Source organism: Pelodiscus sinensis, chromosome 3 (genome assembly GCF_049634645.1).
Source record: "Pelodiscus sinensis isolate JC-2024 chromosome 3, ASM4963464v1, whole genome shotgun sequence".
In the NCBI taxonomy this organism is placed as follows: Eukaryota; Metazoa; Chordata; order Testudines; family Trionychidae; genus Pelodiscus; species Pelodiscus sinensis.
The window spans coordinates 173,062,775-173,079,110 of NC_134713.1; the positions used below are offsets into that span (position 1 = coordinate 173,062,775).

The 16,336-nt window shown below is 41.4% G+C and overlaps 1 protein-coding gene across 14 annotated transcripts in view; it reads right to left on the reverse strand.

Moving 5' to 3' along the window:
* The window catches only part of NRXN1 (neurexin 1), a 1,137,502-nt gene extending 1,121,423 nt beyond the window's left edge, over window positions 1–16,079 (reverse strand). For all 14 annotated transcript variants that reach the window (XM_075925469.1, XM_075925468.1, XM_075925459.1 and 11 more), the window contains exons 1-2: window positions 15,946–16,079; window positions 10,290–11,798 (exon numbers count right to left, since the gene is read on the reverse strand). In XM_075925469.1, coding sequence (XP_075781584.1) covers window positions 10,290–11,028 — 739 coding nt within the window. In that variant the 5' untranslated portion in view covers window positions 11,029–11,798; window positions 15,946–16,079. The remainder of the gene's footprint in view (window positions 1–10,289; window positions 11,799–15,945) is intronic.
* Window positions 16,080–16,336: the final 257 nt, after the last annotated feature.

The window sequence follows — 16,336 nt, forward strand, 5'->3', positions numbered from 1 at the left end:
ATGCTCTTTGAAGTATGCTACTTATTGTTTTATTTGCATCAATTAGGACTTGATTCTGCCTACTCTACGCATATTGAATAGATCCCTTTACTATACCAGACTGGAATTATCCAAGGTAAACTGCTACTCAGCAAATAACTTAAACATGTGTGCTAAGTTTATTTATATATTTTCACTGAAGTCAAATGCTTAAAGTTAAGCACATGCATAAGTGTTTGCAGGGTTAGTGGCTCATTTTTTAAAGAAATAGAATGTTAGTTATAGGGCCTCATTCTCTATCCCTGATTCATCTGATTACCTAGCTCTAGACTCTTAAATATGTATTTACATAAAATAGCTCGTGATAAGTATTTATGACTTACATATTTGTTTGTAAGATCCCCGAGTTGGAAACCTTATTCCTCCTTTTATGGAACATACAATATACTTGCATCGATATATTCTTATTTTTGACAATGAAAATATTAAAAGAGATTAGATTCTGCTAAATAAATGCCATTTTTATAAACACTTCACTAAGACAAAGAGCAAGGCCAAGATGCATCTGAAATTAAGAAGTAATTCTGAAACTTTGAAAATGCTGCATATGTCTCCAGTTGCATACTGTAATGTCAAACACTTCCTTAATGGCTGTACGTGTACTCTTAACTACAGAGATTTTAGAGGAATAACAGTAATCTGATTTTAGGTAAAACAAAGTCAAAATCAGCAAAGTAGTAATTCTTATTACAAGATCCCCATCCAATGGGCAACAGAGGAAATGTCAAGAACCAGGAATTAGGATCAAAGTTAGCCCCAGGATAGAGGCTAAATCAGAGAGGGACTTGTTAAGGTCAAAGGCAGCAAAGGGGCTGGAAGCCTGCTTTGGCAGTGTGATGTTTTAGATGCTGCTTGTAATTATTAGAACTGGGAGCACTGGCTGTTGGGAATCTGGAAGCACAGGAAACAGGAAGAAGGGGGGAGGAGATGGGAGAGGCCTGAGTGAGAGCTACAGAGGGGAGCAGCAGCAGCTGTGTAAAGAGGTTTCACCTTTGTTAAATAAAGGCCTATTGAAGTTTGTTACTACCTTGCTTGCATGATCCAACAGGCTGCCACAAGGACGGCCACCAGAAGAGGCACTGCCCCTTCAGAAAAGGGCATCTGAAGAAGGAGGTACCTGAGGACCCAGAGGGTTCAAAGGCAGAGACAGTTGATGCTGCAGTGATGGCAGTAGCCGACCTTCCTGGGAGCTATCCTACGGAAATGGCTAATAAATTGTCTGGAATGAAGAGGGCCCAGTCAGAGAAGGAGACACAAACTGTAGTAGACCAGGTTACAGTATGGACCCAGACCATGAAGATAGAGCATCCAGAAAACTCTGACATGAGTGTGCGGCTTGTGGTAGCAGAGAAGTCCCGGGGTACAGCAGAGGCCTACAGCATGATGTGGCCTGGAAGTACGGGAAGGTGATGGCAGAAAACAACCGCCTTCATGAGAAGTTCAGGGAAATGGAAGAGAAGCGAGTGGCTCTCAAGGGGCACCGACAACTGGTACATGCTACAAAACCACCCTACCCTCAGGAGTGATGATCTTAAGGAGTGGGGTGTTTTAAAGAGCATATGCTCCACACTGGCCTTTTAAGAATTTAAACCCAGCCCTGAGAGAGGGCTGGAGTGGTGGACCCAGCAGCTGAGGCAGAGACAGCCAATTAGGGCTGTATAAATAAGGGCTCCTGGAGGGGTGGAGACAGACTCACTCTTGCTTCAGCTGTGGTGCAGGAGGGGCCTATCTGCCAGGGAAGCTAGAGACTTCCTGACACAGAGCAGGGCTGAGAAGCTCTAGCTAGGCAACCTTCCAGGCTGCAGGCCCAGAAGCAAGACCTGAGGGTACTAGAACTGCAGGGAGACAGGTAGGGCAGCAGAAGGCAGCAGGTCCACACCCCCTTGACAATGATGAGTGGCCATTCCAGATTGCAGTTTTCCCCTGTGGCAGGGGGCTAAATGAAGACTGGAAGTGTGTCACTGAGGCAAGGTGGGCATGGGGGTTGAGTGTTCCCTGAGGGGGAGAACCCCTGAGTGTGGGGACACTGCAGCAGGGCAGCACCCAAAGAAGAAGACGCCATTGTCTGGGAGGGACGTGGGTCCTAACACAAAGTGGTGGAGCCATTAACATGTAACAACAGGAGAGACAGTAACCAGAAGGGGGCGCTCCAGCACTAAAGAGCTAACTCCCAAGTAACCAGCAGGAGGTGCTGTCGTGTGGCGAATCCCGCCGTGTTAGCATCCCCAGTTGAATACTACAGGTTACTGGGTTTGCTGTAATTCTAACTATGACTCAGTTGGACTTCAAACTGATTTTAATGGAAGTTGAGGGCTCTCAGCTCCTTGAAGGATTGTGCCCTATCTACTATCCACCAGGACTACTGAATTCATTGTTTACTGATATCTAACTCGATGGCTCGCTGTTCAAGGCATGGCTAAAGTAACATAGAAGAGTCAGTGACCTAAAACATTCTAAACCTTTCTTTATCATAAAATGTCATCTTATTGCCACCTTTTGCTGAGTCCATACAAGCCACACTCTAGATTAGCTGAATATATTTGGTGTACCTCAAGGATGTAAGGATTTCTGTGCTGATTGATGGAGGATTCTCTCATGATTAATTGTACAGTAGCATAATACATGAAAAAAATGATCTAGCTAAATAAAAGGTATGGTTTATAAACAGTAACAATATTCAAGAAATGAATAGATACTCACAATATTTTTTTTAATTCCGACTGCTAATCTAATAAACTTTCTGATTCTACATGAGGATCCCCTAGAATGGATTCATGTGCTGGTATAGAGACCCACTAAAATCAACAGAGCTCTATATTAATACAGAGTTCCAAGCTTAAACATCTTATGGCAGTATCAGAGCTGAAGAAAGTTAAATTTCACCAATCAGAACAAAGAAGCACAGCATAGAGAGTATGCCATCAGTGGAACTCTGGGTTCTCCACTGTTCTCTAACACTATTAGGTACTCACTGATGCATAGGGAAGGCCTGGAACAGAATAATATTGGAGATGGTGGCAAATGGGAGATGTAACAGCTGTGAGGAGAGCTAGATAAGCAGGGGAGATCAAGGTAGCAATCCATGTCTCCCAGCCCACATAGTGGAAAAGATGCTATGCACTTTAGAAAAACAACATGCTGAGTGGTGAATTTAATACAGATGGTGGAGTTGGGGAGCAACTGCAGAGCAAACTGAGAAACACTGGCTGTATGGAGTGAAAATGTTACTGGATGCTAGAGGGGTCTACATCAAAAAGATCTTTGATTTCACGGGGGGGGATAATAATATAAGGTCTAATCCAGTGAGGGGAAACCTAGGCTAGTGAGTGGGTTGCGTGACTGCCCCTCCATCTCAGCGAGCCACAAGATTGTCATAACCAAGATAGTCTGCCAGGAAAGGGTAATTCTGCTAATTGCCCTTGTGTATCTAGAATTTGTAGTGTGTGCCAAGTGAACCGTAGCAGCATTCTGATTGGATGCAGAGGGAGCACACAGCTCTCATAGTCAATGTTGTGTGCAATCAGCACACACCTCACTTTACATGTTCCTGCTTTAAGGAAGTATCACTTTTAAAATGCTGGTAGGAAAAAATATGTGACTGAAAACCAGCAGAATCTGGGATTCCTTTGCATAGGCATCGGTATACAAAATGTCTTTGGGCCTAGGGTTGCCAGATGGTTTCAACAAAAATACCGGACACACTTGACATTACATCACAATCTACATTACATCTTATTTAGAAAATACCGGACATTTATATTTTCTCATTTATATTTTCTCAATTTGTTTCCCAAACAGAAAGCTCAAATACTGGACTGGTTCAAAACCGGACACCTGGCAATCCTATGTGGGCCACACACAGACCCTTGGTCTCAAATTGCCCACCTCTGGTCTAATCCTTCAAAGAAAATCCTCAATGCTCCTGTGAGGTAGCTGGTGAGGTATCATTACGCTTATGCTAGAGAAGGGGAAATTAAAGCCAAACTGATATGTGGCTCACATGTCAATATTATACAATGTCCAAAGCTGTCTCGGAATCTTGTGCTCCATTCTTCTATGCTCATATTAGCTACTAACTTTTTATGCATGTTCGTTATAATGGATACATCCATGACCAAGACATTAATTAACATTAATTTGAACTCACCAAGTTTATTTCTTTCTAACCTGGGAAAACTGAACTTAAACTTTTGCAAGTTTGAATTCTGCATATGGTGATGTTGATCAGAAAATTTCTATCTATGCTCTGAGATCCCATGAATGGGACATGGGAGGAGAGTCAGTGGACAAAGGATCACACTTAGGGGTACAACTAAAACTAATTTTATTCTCAAGGTAATATTCAAATTTAACTTTCAGTTCAGTGTGATAAACTAAAAAAAGTCAGAATGTTTTAAAAATAAAAAGATATTCTGGATTCTATCTAGCAGTTTTTCTTTATTGTGGTGGCACTGGTAGTAGCAGTAAATTAATTCTAATTAAAAGGGATTGTAGGACTATTTTCCTATATGCTTATTTTATAAAAAATGTTTTATTGTGACCATAAAAAAGAAACTATTTTAAAATGTTAAAAGATTTTGTTTTAAACTAAACTAAATTCCAAGCTTCCTATAGCTAGCTACCCTTAATTCAGTCAGCCCTGGATCTCCATAGCACATACTGTACTCATCTTACACGCAGTAAACCCTAGGAGCATTGATAGTGATGGAGATTCCACAGGCAAAAGAAGTACAGATAATGTAACAGGGATGCCCACTGAAGACAAAGAATCTGAAGTGAAGATCCAAGAGGAAAAATTTACCTATGGTAAGTGTGTGATCATATGTTGTGTATTTCAGAAACCACAATATTACCTAAGCGTTCAAGGAGGAGACAAATGAAGGTGTCTATGATTCCCTTCAAAGTAAAACTGAGTGCTCTCATAAGACTACCGTATAGCTCTGCAGCCATACATGCAACTTGCAAGGATTATTAATACCAACATACATTTCATATTATACTCAAAAGCAAGGCATGGCAGGAGTGAAATTAGAAGATGAGAATTTTCAAAGGGGGACTTGGAATAATAGAATACTTTAAAATGGGTTGCTATGGAGAAGTAAATAACAACACAGATTGGTAAAATATTTATCACCTAAACAAAAACATCTAAAGGCTGTCTAGTTTGTGCTATATCGGCTTGAATCACTGAAAAATTACCTTCCACAGATGACAATCTACAGCTGGAATCAACTATTGAAGATTTAATCATAAGAATGTCCCCGCTTGTGCATAGCTAGATGGTTATTCCTTATTCATTCCCCTAACCAAACAACAAATGGTCAGTTAAAATTAAAAGTGAATGAATATTAAACAGAAATAATTTTAATCCAAACAAAATAATTATCTTTGGAACTCATCACATCAAGATGTGACTGAGACAAAAGTATTAGCAATATTAAAAGAGAATAAGATGTGTATATTAAGATTACCTTAGTAATTAAAAAACTAAAACAAGTTTAAGAGCATAAAATTTTCCTGCAAAGTATTTAGGTACATTATGTATTTGTTTAGGTACATTATATGTTTGTTTTCTTTCGCACTTCTTCATAGAAAATATATTGAACTATTGGTACATTGGACTGTTATGGTTTTGCATAGATATGTAAATAAAACTCCTGTTTTGCTAGACTAATTCAATATTTTAAAAAACTTATTCTAGCTTATGAACTTCAAAAATTTGTACAATCATAGAATGATTAATATTTAGGGATTGATCAAATCTCAGGAGGTCACCTAGTCCCTTCAACCCCCTGCTCAAAGTGTGGACCAACCCTAACTAAATCAAGGGGAAAAAATAGGAAGGATGAGATGAAAGTGACTGATCTTAAATTCTCTTTCCTCTGTATCTGTCCAGGGCCATAATTCACTTTACCAAAAATATTTTAAAGACCAGCCTTTTACAACAGTAGTGTTCCCCAATCCCAGGCCTAAAGCAAACTAATGTCTTCAGTTGTAAAACTGCATACTGTTAATATTAAATAGTCCTCTGATAGTTCTCAGAAATTTCCTGGAAAATTAATATCAACATTACAATACTTTTACCCTGAGTAATATCCCTCAGATAAAGTGTTTAAAGTAATTTTGCATATTGTTTCTTATGTCAAGCCACTTCCATGATGTAAAATAAAATTTCCCTTGCTTATTTCAGTAGAAAATTACATCCTGAGTTAATATTTCAGTGTAATGCATATGAAATATAATAAAAGTGGCATTAATGTAATGTATACTTATAGCATGACTGACTTCATGTTTTCATTTCAAAAGCTTTTCAGTGTTTGGTGGCATGATACAGTGCTCTCTAATAGTATTTTATTTGAGTGTAGTGCCACACACAACTAATTATAATAAGCACTAAAATAAAGCTAATCCATATGCAAAATTTCATAAACATGTGGAACATGTCATAAAATTTCTAAGGCTAAAACTGGTATTTACAGATACTACTAGGCTATCTTTAAAATGTATGGAGGACTGGGTCAGTTCAGAGAAATGTCTGGAAGTTTGAACAACTTCCTAATCCTTGGGCACAATACTGTCTATACTCAATACTACCTGTCATTGGGTATGTCTAAACTACATCCCTTTCGACAAAGGGATGTAAATTAGACATATCGAAATTGTAAATGAAGCCAGGATTTGAATTTCTCATGCTTCATTTACATAATGGTGGTCACGGCTTTTTTTTCGAAAAGCCACTTTTCGGAAAAAAAAAAAAGGTCAAGACGGGGAACTTTCAACAAAAAGATCTGAGGTTTACAGAATTTTTTGAAATGGGACATTTCTGTCAAAAGATCCCCGTATTGACCACGGGTTTTTTTCGAAAAGCGGCTTTTCAAAAAAAAGCTGTGGCCGCCATTATGTAAATGAAGCACGGGAAATTCAAATCCCATCTTCATTTATAATTTCGATATGTCTAATTTAAATCCCTTTATCGAAAAAAGGATGTAGTTTAGACATTTTGTTCTTACTTGGCCAAAACCTCTTTCCAACTGAGGTACTGAGTCTCATGTACTTGATTCCCATGAGAAATCTTTATTCAAGTAAGTAATTCCACTGAATCTAATGTATTTAATTTTCCTCTCACAAACTGGCATAACTCAATTAACTTAAATGAAGCTACTCCTGATCTACACCATCAAGAAAAGTCAAGCCCACTGGGTATACTTATGCAACTAAAGATTTGTCACACAAACAAGGCTTTGTGAGATTTGGTACTTTTATAAGAGTTTTGCCTCAATAAAGACAAAAAAATGGGATTTTCAAAAGTGCATAATGCAGAACTTCAAAGGTATTTAGGCACCAAACTCCCAATGAACCTATTCAAAGTCAATAGTGGGGGTTTTTCCTGAAAGTTATTTAAATTCATAAGTGCTATTGAAAACCCCATCCTAATTGCATGGTTGGTATCATTATCTCAATTATCTAGTTCTATCAAATCTACAAAATAAGGGGCTGAAAAAACTGAAAGAGATTTATTACTATTATTTTCCTATGGTCTAGAACTAGAATACAAAGATACATATTTATACAACATGAAAAACACTGAAAACAAATTTAATGAATATTTTTCCTTATCAGGAAAAAAATGCCACTGGACAAAGTTGATTAGTTTCAGCTAAAACAACTAAAGCTGAAGATGAGAAGAGGATGAACTAATCCCTATTTTTAAAAAGCATGAAAATGTTGAACAGAAGTAAATATAACCATCTAGATCACTCTATTCTGAGTACCGATCCCTGCAGTCCAACTGAAAACTCATATGCACAAGAAATGCCAGAACAGACCCTTAATAAGTTATTGGGTGATAGAATAAGTTATTTGCTATAATTACCATGCTTAGAAACAATGTAAAAAGATCAATAGCTAGGATTTGATGGCACAATGGTATGACTTATCCCTCTCAATTTTCTGTGCCACCTAATTTCTCATATGAAAAACAAGGTAATTACATAGTAGTTAAAATAACTGAAAGTGGATACAAACAGATACTGTCTCCATCCTCAAAAGCTGACAGGTTTACTTCTGAATGCTTAATTAATCAATAATAATTATAGCTCGGTCTTGTCCCATTAATGTACATGAGAATTTTTTCCTTTAATTCAAAAGAAGCAGGATTAGGGTCTATATAATTATTCAGTATTGTACACATATGTATTATGCTAACATTATATTTCTTGAGTATTTTATAAGGCTTCTTAGAGATATAACATGTAATGTATAAAATACTAGCCCCCTGGAATTCAATGGTAGAACTCCATTGACTTTAATGGGGCCAAGATTTCACCCAAAAGGTGGACTTCTAAATGTTATTTAACACATGTAATTAGAAAACTTACATGGTAATCAGACATTTTGCAATGTATTTTGTTTCTTATTTTTTCTAACATTAATAGAGTAATATTGTTTGCCTTTAAATATACCTGCCATTATTTCATTTTACATCCCTAACATAAAGAGATGTTTCCATTTCTATTGATTCTACATGAATTGTTTTACCTATATTAATATTTTGATAAACTGTTTTGATGCATTAAGAGCAAACTGTGTGCATAATTAATTGTATTTTAGAATTTTCTTTTGTATTAATCTTATAACAATCTGTATTTTCCATGTTGCAGTAACCAAACTGTAATTCCTGATCATTTTCTCCATGATATATAACAGGACCTAATTCACAGATACAAGGAAACCTCAATATTTCACATATGCCTGGTAGTATCTGATTATAGTATCAACATTATTTAGATCAATATAGAAGACGCTCTTATCCTAGAGTATCTTGAATTATGTCATAATAAACTTGTACCTGCACTATGTTATGAACTACCCTTTATTGTTCTTTCATTTAATTAAATTTACAAATGTAAAAAGGCTTGTTTTTTCAAACAAATGGCAGAGCAGAGATAAACAGCTGACAAAATAAACAGGATGCAGAATGACTGTATATGTAAGTATTGACACTAAAGACAGAAGGTGTTACATAATAAAGATCACCCACAAATAATGTTTTCTTGTTTTTCATGGTGAGCGAAATTTTACAGAAATAATAAAGGCAAATTTCTCAGCCATAAATGTCATGCAGCTGCTCAATGAACACTTTCATTTGGCATACATATTTTACCTTATTATATTTTTACTTTCAACTTTTGATATGAAGCTTCATTATTTTCTTTTATATATTCTGTCATTTTTCATAATTCTCATTCTTATATGTAATTTTTGTTCTAGATGAACAAAATATTATATTATTTTACATTAGCTGCAAAGTTGTTACACTTGAACTAGGACAATTAAGAATAGTGTATTGTTAAAAAGATCTAGATGTTTTCGAAATAAATATGTTCACATTGTTTCAAAATCTCCAATAGTAATAATGGATACTGAAGATGAATCCCAGTGATTTATATGTAAGAAAGCAAGCAAGGAACATCTCCTTGACTTAGCTCACTTACTGTTATAAATATTTAATTATTTCCCATCTGTGGGATAAAAAATGTTTTACTTCCTCTGTTACCCTGTCTTTATGGGACTGGCATTACACTTGCTAAACATATTACAACAGTATGCCATTCCCCATGGTGTGAAACCATATACCCCTTGTTTGACTTTCCTCATCAATTAAGGAAATTTCACAAATAAAACACTGATTTATATCAATAAATATATCTCTACAGATAATGGACAAATCCAGGCCTCCCCTTTCCCCAACAAAAAATAAATCTAGATAATTTCTCCGCTCTACCCACAAAAAATCAAACAAGGTCACTACCCAAGTATAATTCTACATTGCCCACTTCTTTTGAGTTACCTGAGACTGACTTCACTCTCCCAGCCCACCATGACTATATCCCATATTAATCCCTCCCATACTAGAAATAACTCCAGGTCACCATCAACAAGAACAATCCTAGTTTAACATGAAGTACATCCCCAGATTACACCCTATCTCAAAAGAATCCCAAATTACATTCTCCTCTCTCCCAATTTTGGAGAAAATAATCACACCGTACTCTGTCACAGAAACACTTGGAGGATGGTCAAGGGAGGACTGAGATATAACAGAGGAGTTAGGAATGAGGAGGGGAGGGGGAAAGTACGAATCAGAGAGAGATTCACTCTTCTGGTGGAAACACCATGCAGTCTTTATCTGCTACCTTTCCTCTCCCTTAAGGGAGTGGCTGGTAGGGCAAGCTAAACTGAAGTCTTACCTTCACTGCAGTCCTTCCCCCGAAAGCCAGTTTGGGAGCAGTCACAGACAGCCTGGTCATTGAGCACCGAGCAGATGCCACCATTGAGGCAAACGTCGTCACTGGCACACAGGCGGCTCTGCTCATCATCCAGCCGCACCTCCTGACTCTCCACAGGTGAGGCCTGTGTATAGTTGACCCTGACATCAGTTATCCAGCCTTTAAAAGGCTCCCGGTCCTTCACTGAGGACAGCGTTAGTTTCAGGGTTGCTGAGCGCAGCTCAGGTGGGAGCCCACCAAGAAAGAGGCCACTGAAAACAGTCATGTCACGCCGCTTGGACTTCACTTCCACCCACTTTGCCTCAGTCTGGTCAATGAGCAGTGTCGTATTCTTAAAATGGCGACGGATGACCACCGTGTGCCAGAGGTTGTCGTTGACAGCTGTGTCAGTCAGCAGGGTGGCAGGCTCAGCACAGAAGATAGAGAAGCTGAGCTGAAGCCGCCCCCCTTGGGTCAAGATCAGCTCCAGAAAGTCACAGAATCCCTCATCATCAAAATAGAGGACCAACCCACTGGAGCTGCGTGTCTTCATATTGAAGCTCATTTCACTCTCACAGCAAGCATTCCACTTGGGAAAGCGGGTCCATTGGCCCTCAGCCCCTGGGAACTCCAGGCCACTGCCAAGCTCAGCCCAGCAGCCCAGTAACAGGGCCATCCACAGCAGGAGGCAGCCCCCACGCTTGAGGAGCATAGCCCCCATTCTTTGTGGGGTTGGGCCGGGGAGAGGGGGGCGAGGAGGGGGGAGAGGTGGGGTGGGGTCTGGAGCAGACAGGGTAAAATCTTTCCAGTCACCTCTCACACTAAACAGTGGACTCACTCTTCTTTCCCCTTTACACTTCAGTTATTGTAAATGCCTCCCTGCAAGAGAGGCCCAGACTGTGAGTGCCCAAGATACAGGTGTGAATTGTAAGAGATCTTCAGCAAAAAAGAAGGCACCCACGGGCTTCCTCACTGATTAACTTGGCTTCTCAAGATGCATCTAGGGACATATAGATCATCAGTAATTATTCCAAAAACCTACATTACCAATGTTGGAATGTGCGGGGGATGTAAAAAAAAACCCCCTTCTCCAAACGGTATCCACAAATCCAGTAAGAATGCATCACAATTCCAGTGTGTATGGAATGTGTACTTTTTACATTTATCCACCAATTGTATTTTCCCAAGGGTTTTTCTTCTCCTTTTTCAGAGAATAAATTACCAATTCCAGTACTGCCTTCCTGGAACAGATCCTCCTGTCAGATCATGGACTGCCTGCCATGGTGCTACAGCAGCACAAGCAGACCATAGGATTCATTGCTCATGGTTTCCTGCGCTGCCTCGTTCCCAGTGGAGATGGAATCCAGAAGCTGTCAAACAGCTCAGTAGCTACTTGACATGCAAAGTGTGACAGCTTCTCTTCTGTTCTCCTATACAAGGCCAAAACTATGATCCAAGGTTTTGGGGGTTATTTTTGTTTTGTTTTTTAATCTGCAAAGAATTAAAACAAACCAATATCAAATTATATCTTAACATTTAAATTGCACGAGTGATAATTTATCTTTGTTTATTCTTAACTTAAACCAGTGTTTAAAATAAGGAACAAAACTTGTAAATTCATTTGGAGATACTGAGAATTTATATCTATTACACTAAACCTAAACCTTACACAAAAATATGCTTTTGTGCTATTGCCTCTATAAAGATTGCTACTTACTGTTTCAAACATTGAACCTTTTTGTACCAGATTTCATTTTTTGTAAGACTTGATATGCTCAAAAGGAAAGGGCTATTAAACGGCATTAATTATTCTTATTGATACCCGAGTTTCCCTTTAACTTAATTTGTTTAATAGAATATAGACACTACAGAGTAATATTAATGCATACCATGCCACCTAGCCTGGTTCTGATTATTTCCAATATGTTTAAGAACATGTAAAGTGGAGCAAACTCTCCCCAGGGATCAGCTGGCTTGAATTTATATGGCATTATTTTCACAGAGGGAGGCAGAATTACAATGGTTTCTTAGAAGGTGTTCTGAAAATTTCAAACTATATTTTTCTCTGCCACCTGACCTCTTTTGCTGCTGAAATTATCTGTTATGGTAGGTAAAATCCAATTGGCAACAGCTATGCTGTTGACATTAGGCACACCACAGTTCAGCTAATATCAGGTGTTTAATCCCTCTGGGCTAGGGTACAGTATTTTGAATAGATGCCCAATTATCCCTGTTTAAGAAGAACAAAGCTCCCCTCCCCCCGGCACACATTTTTTTCTGTATATGCAGTGTACTTGCCACAATCCAGACCCTTCCTCCCAAGAGCTCTCCCAAGGCAAAGCATTGCAGGGGCGTTGAAAGGAGTGTCCCCATTTTTCGATCCCCTCCCACCGCAATCCCCGTTATGTGTTTCTCGGCAGGTGCGTATTTGCTTTTCAGGCTCCGACGAAGAGCTCCCCTCTTCCCCCGCCCACTTCCAATCTCGCCCTCTGCTCTCAGCCTCCGGCCCAGCCGTGCAGCTCCGCAGCGGGCGCCGAGCCTGCCCTTTGGCTTGGGGGCCTGCGGCTCCGGGGCACAGGCCGGGACGCGGCCCCCCGCGAGCAGCGTGTGCACCTTTCCCTCCCACACACCGTTACATTGCCTTTGCCTCGCCTCAACTTCACGGGCTTTCACTGGCTGCTCCCTAGAGGGGGCCGCCGCCCCCAGGGGAGCGGGGACTGGACGCTGCATAGACAGCGCCCCCTGCGAGAGCCGGGCACTGTGGAGCGCGCGCGCGCCAGCCAGGCTGCCCAGGGTCCCCCGCACGCCCTCACCCCGGCCTCCTAACCAGCACTAATTTATTGCACCGCATTGAGCCCGGCCGGCGCTCCGGCTACAGCGCCCGAGGCAGCCCCGCCCCGGCCGCGGACCGGTTCCTCACTCGCCGCCGCCGGGCCAGAGAGCAGATCCCCCCACCTGGCTCCGCCCAAGCGGGGGAAAGCCCCGCAGCTCCCGCCTCTTCCCGACAACCACCCCGGAGCCTCCTGGCTCCGTCCCTCTGCCCGAGCCCACTCGTGTTTGCAGAGGGGAGGGCGTCTGAGTGCGTTATTTGGGGTCTGCGTGGGGGGAGGCAGCGTGGATATGTGATTGGGTCTGTGCGACCAGGTCAATGCTCCCGACTGCGAGTGAAGGTGCTAGTGAGAGGGCAGCGTGTGTGTGTGACTGTGGGTCTCTCTGTGGGGGCATTAGATGTGTGAGGATCTCTGTGTGGGGGTGAGAAGTGCGTGTGAATGTTAGGTCGGTGCATGTGAGCCAGACAAATACAGTGTGGGGGGCTCTTTTGGGGGGGTCGGTGTGGGGGGGGGAGGGCTGTGTGGGTGAGAAGGGATCACCGGGGGTGTCAACTTACTACAGTGCTTGTATGAAGTCGTCATTGTGTCTATGGGACATTGTGTGCGAGACAGAGACACGGGGTATTGTGTGTCTGCATGAGACCGAGCAGCAGGAGTATTTCTGCATATGGGAACAGAAAGGGGCGAACGCGTGTGTCACGGCATCCCTGCCTCTGTGTATGTGGGACTACGTCTGTGCCGGGTGTATGCATATGACATTACCATTGTGGGTCTTTGTGCGCCTAATTGGGCACTGTTTGTCTAGATTGGTTTCATTTATGTGCGCGAAAGGGTCGCTTTGTGGGCGTTATAACGTATATGGAAGTGGATTAACTATGTATGGGAGAGTCATTGTGTGTTTTGGGGGTGGTAATGATTGTGGGTTGTGTGATGAGGGGAGGAATGAAGAGTGTGAGATTGCGAGCATGTGACACCGCGAGGGGAGGGGTGCGACGGTGCGTGGGACGCAGGGGTTCACTGTGTATGGGGAATTGTGCTAATTGTGTGAGTACATGTAACAAGAGGGAGCCCGAAGGAGGGAGGAAGCAGCGTGAGTATAGGGAGATAATCGTGTATGTCCAATGGGGAGCCACGAACAGAGGTTTAGGAAGCTGCACAGGTGCACGATTCTGTGTAAAGGGGGAGGCACATGAGTGGGGTTGATCATGTGAAGGAAGGCGTCCTGTGTGCGTGTGTATGTGTGTGCGTGTGGACACCCAGCGAGCTGCATGTCTAGAGGGAGTGTGAAAAAAGTAGGTATATGTTTGTGTGCTCGTGTGTGGAGGAGGAGGAGGGATGTACAACAGGAGTAGCTCAGTATGTAGTGTGAACGTGTAGAGAAGGTGGAGATGGGGGTAGCACCAGCTGGTGTGTGTGTATATGTATTTTTATGTAGGGAAGAGGTGATCTAGGAGTGAATGACAGAGCCATCCCTACAGCTGTCAGCTGAGAGCCATCGAGCCAGGGGATCCCACTTCAAGATATTTTCTAGATGGAATTGATGACCCTCTCTGTGCTTGTCTATGCTGCTTCTCCCTCTCTTTCATACATATGCGCAAGAAAGAAAGAAAGAAAGAAAGAAAGAAAGAAAGAAAGAAAGAAAGAAAGAAAGAAAGAAAGAAACTCCTTTCTAATTGCTTATTTATTATAGCTGATTCAATTCATATACTATCGATAAACAGCACAGTTTTTCTAGTCATTTCCAAAGCAGGAGAGGTAATTTTATCTTTGATAGAGCAAATTATTTAGCATACATGTTTTAAGTGGGATCTCGGGTACAAGATCCTCCCCCCCCCCCATATGAAAATATCAGGTGAGAATACTGGACTCCGCCGCTCATCGGTTAAAATAAAGCGTTTTCCTGCCTCCCCTTCATACTCATTTTATTCTTAAAAATATGTTTTAATCACAGGTGCCCCAACTGAGCTTTCTGAAAGGAAAAAGAGAGAAAAGGAGAGACACCCATAGTTCAATCAATCCATAATAAATGGCAGGTCAGTAGGCATTTACAATCCTTGGCAGAATCCTTATTGTATAAAAATCCACAGGCTTGGGTCTTGGTTGCGGGGAAGACTTAGAGAGTTCAGAAATTACAGTCTGAAATAAAAGGATCTGAAAAACAGCCTTGCTTTAGTCAGAGAAGCGCCCTAATTCAAAAACAGTCTTAACAGCATCATTAATCTTTTTCTTTCATTTCTAAGTAAATTCTAGAATCAAATTTGTTCCTAAGCTACTGGAATGATCGATTTTTCTACCCTTACAGCCTGCAGTTATATTAATTTTAATATATTTATGATATAATTTCTGTCCCTCCAAGAACGCATGCCATCAGCAGGGACCTAAACAGTTCAAACATATATAAATGCAGTTGGGTGTTCCTTTTTTTTTCTGGCTCCCAATGAAAAACGTCCCAGAATATCAATGCACACCCTGCATAATCCCGCTTTTTTCCATCAGACCCCAATACAAAATATCTTTTTCATTGCCGCTCCGACTTCACAAAACAGCAGATACACACAAAAATACCGATTTTCATTTCTTGAGTCTCCAACCACCAGCCTTTGCTTTGCAATTGACCATAAATCACCGCAGCCAACGTTTAACTTACTACCTCAGTTCCACCATCTCATCTCCTTGCCATCTACCTATTCAAAACGCAAACCAACCAGCCCCTTGTGCATCCGACAGATCCAAGCTCTGTTAAATGGGAGCTTTCCTCCTCCACCTCCCTTTCCCCGTATCCCCCAAACCAGGAGCCTGCGATTTACCTGCATGGATTTTCTCTTTAGCTTGTAACAGAGCTTGAAGCAAGTGTCGGTCAACGAGAATTTCTTTAGGTCTTTGAATAAGGCAAGTGCAGTTGCCTTTTCAGCGGCGTCAGGCTGGAGCTTCTGTCTCCAGGAGGGAGGGAGGGGAACAGAAAGGAGGGGTCGGTCACATGACGCCTGGTGCTGCCTGTCTGCAAGAGGAGGGAGGAGCTGTGCTCTCTGCAGCACCGTGGACAGCAGCATCCCCGTACACAGACTCCAGACAGAGCCATCACAGCAGTCTGAGCAGAAGGACCTGCACCTCTCCACACGGGCCAAGTGCCTTCCAGGCGTAAAGCCGGTGCAATCAGGAGAGTTGCACCAAGATGTGAGCTTGTCTTTACGGGGTTGT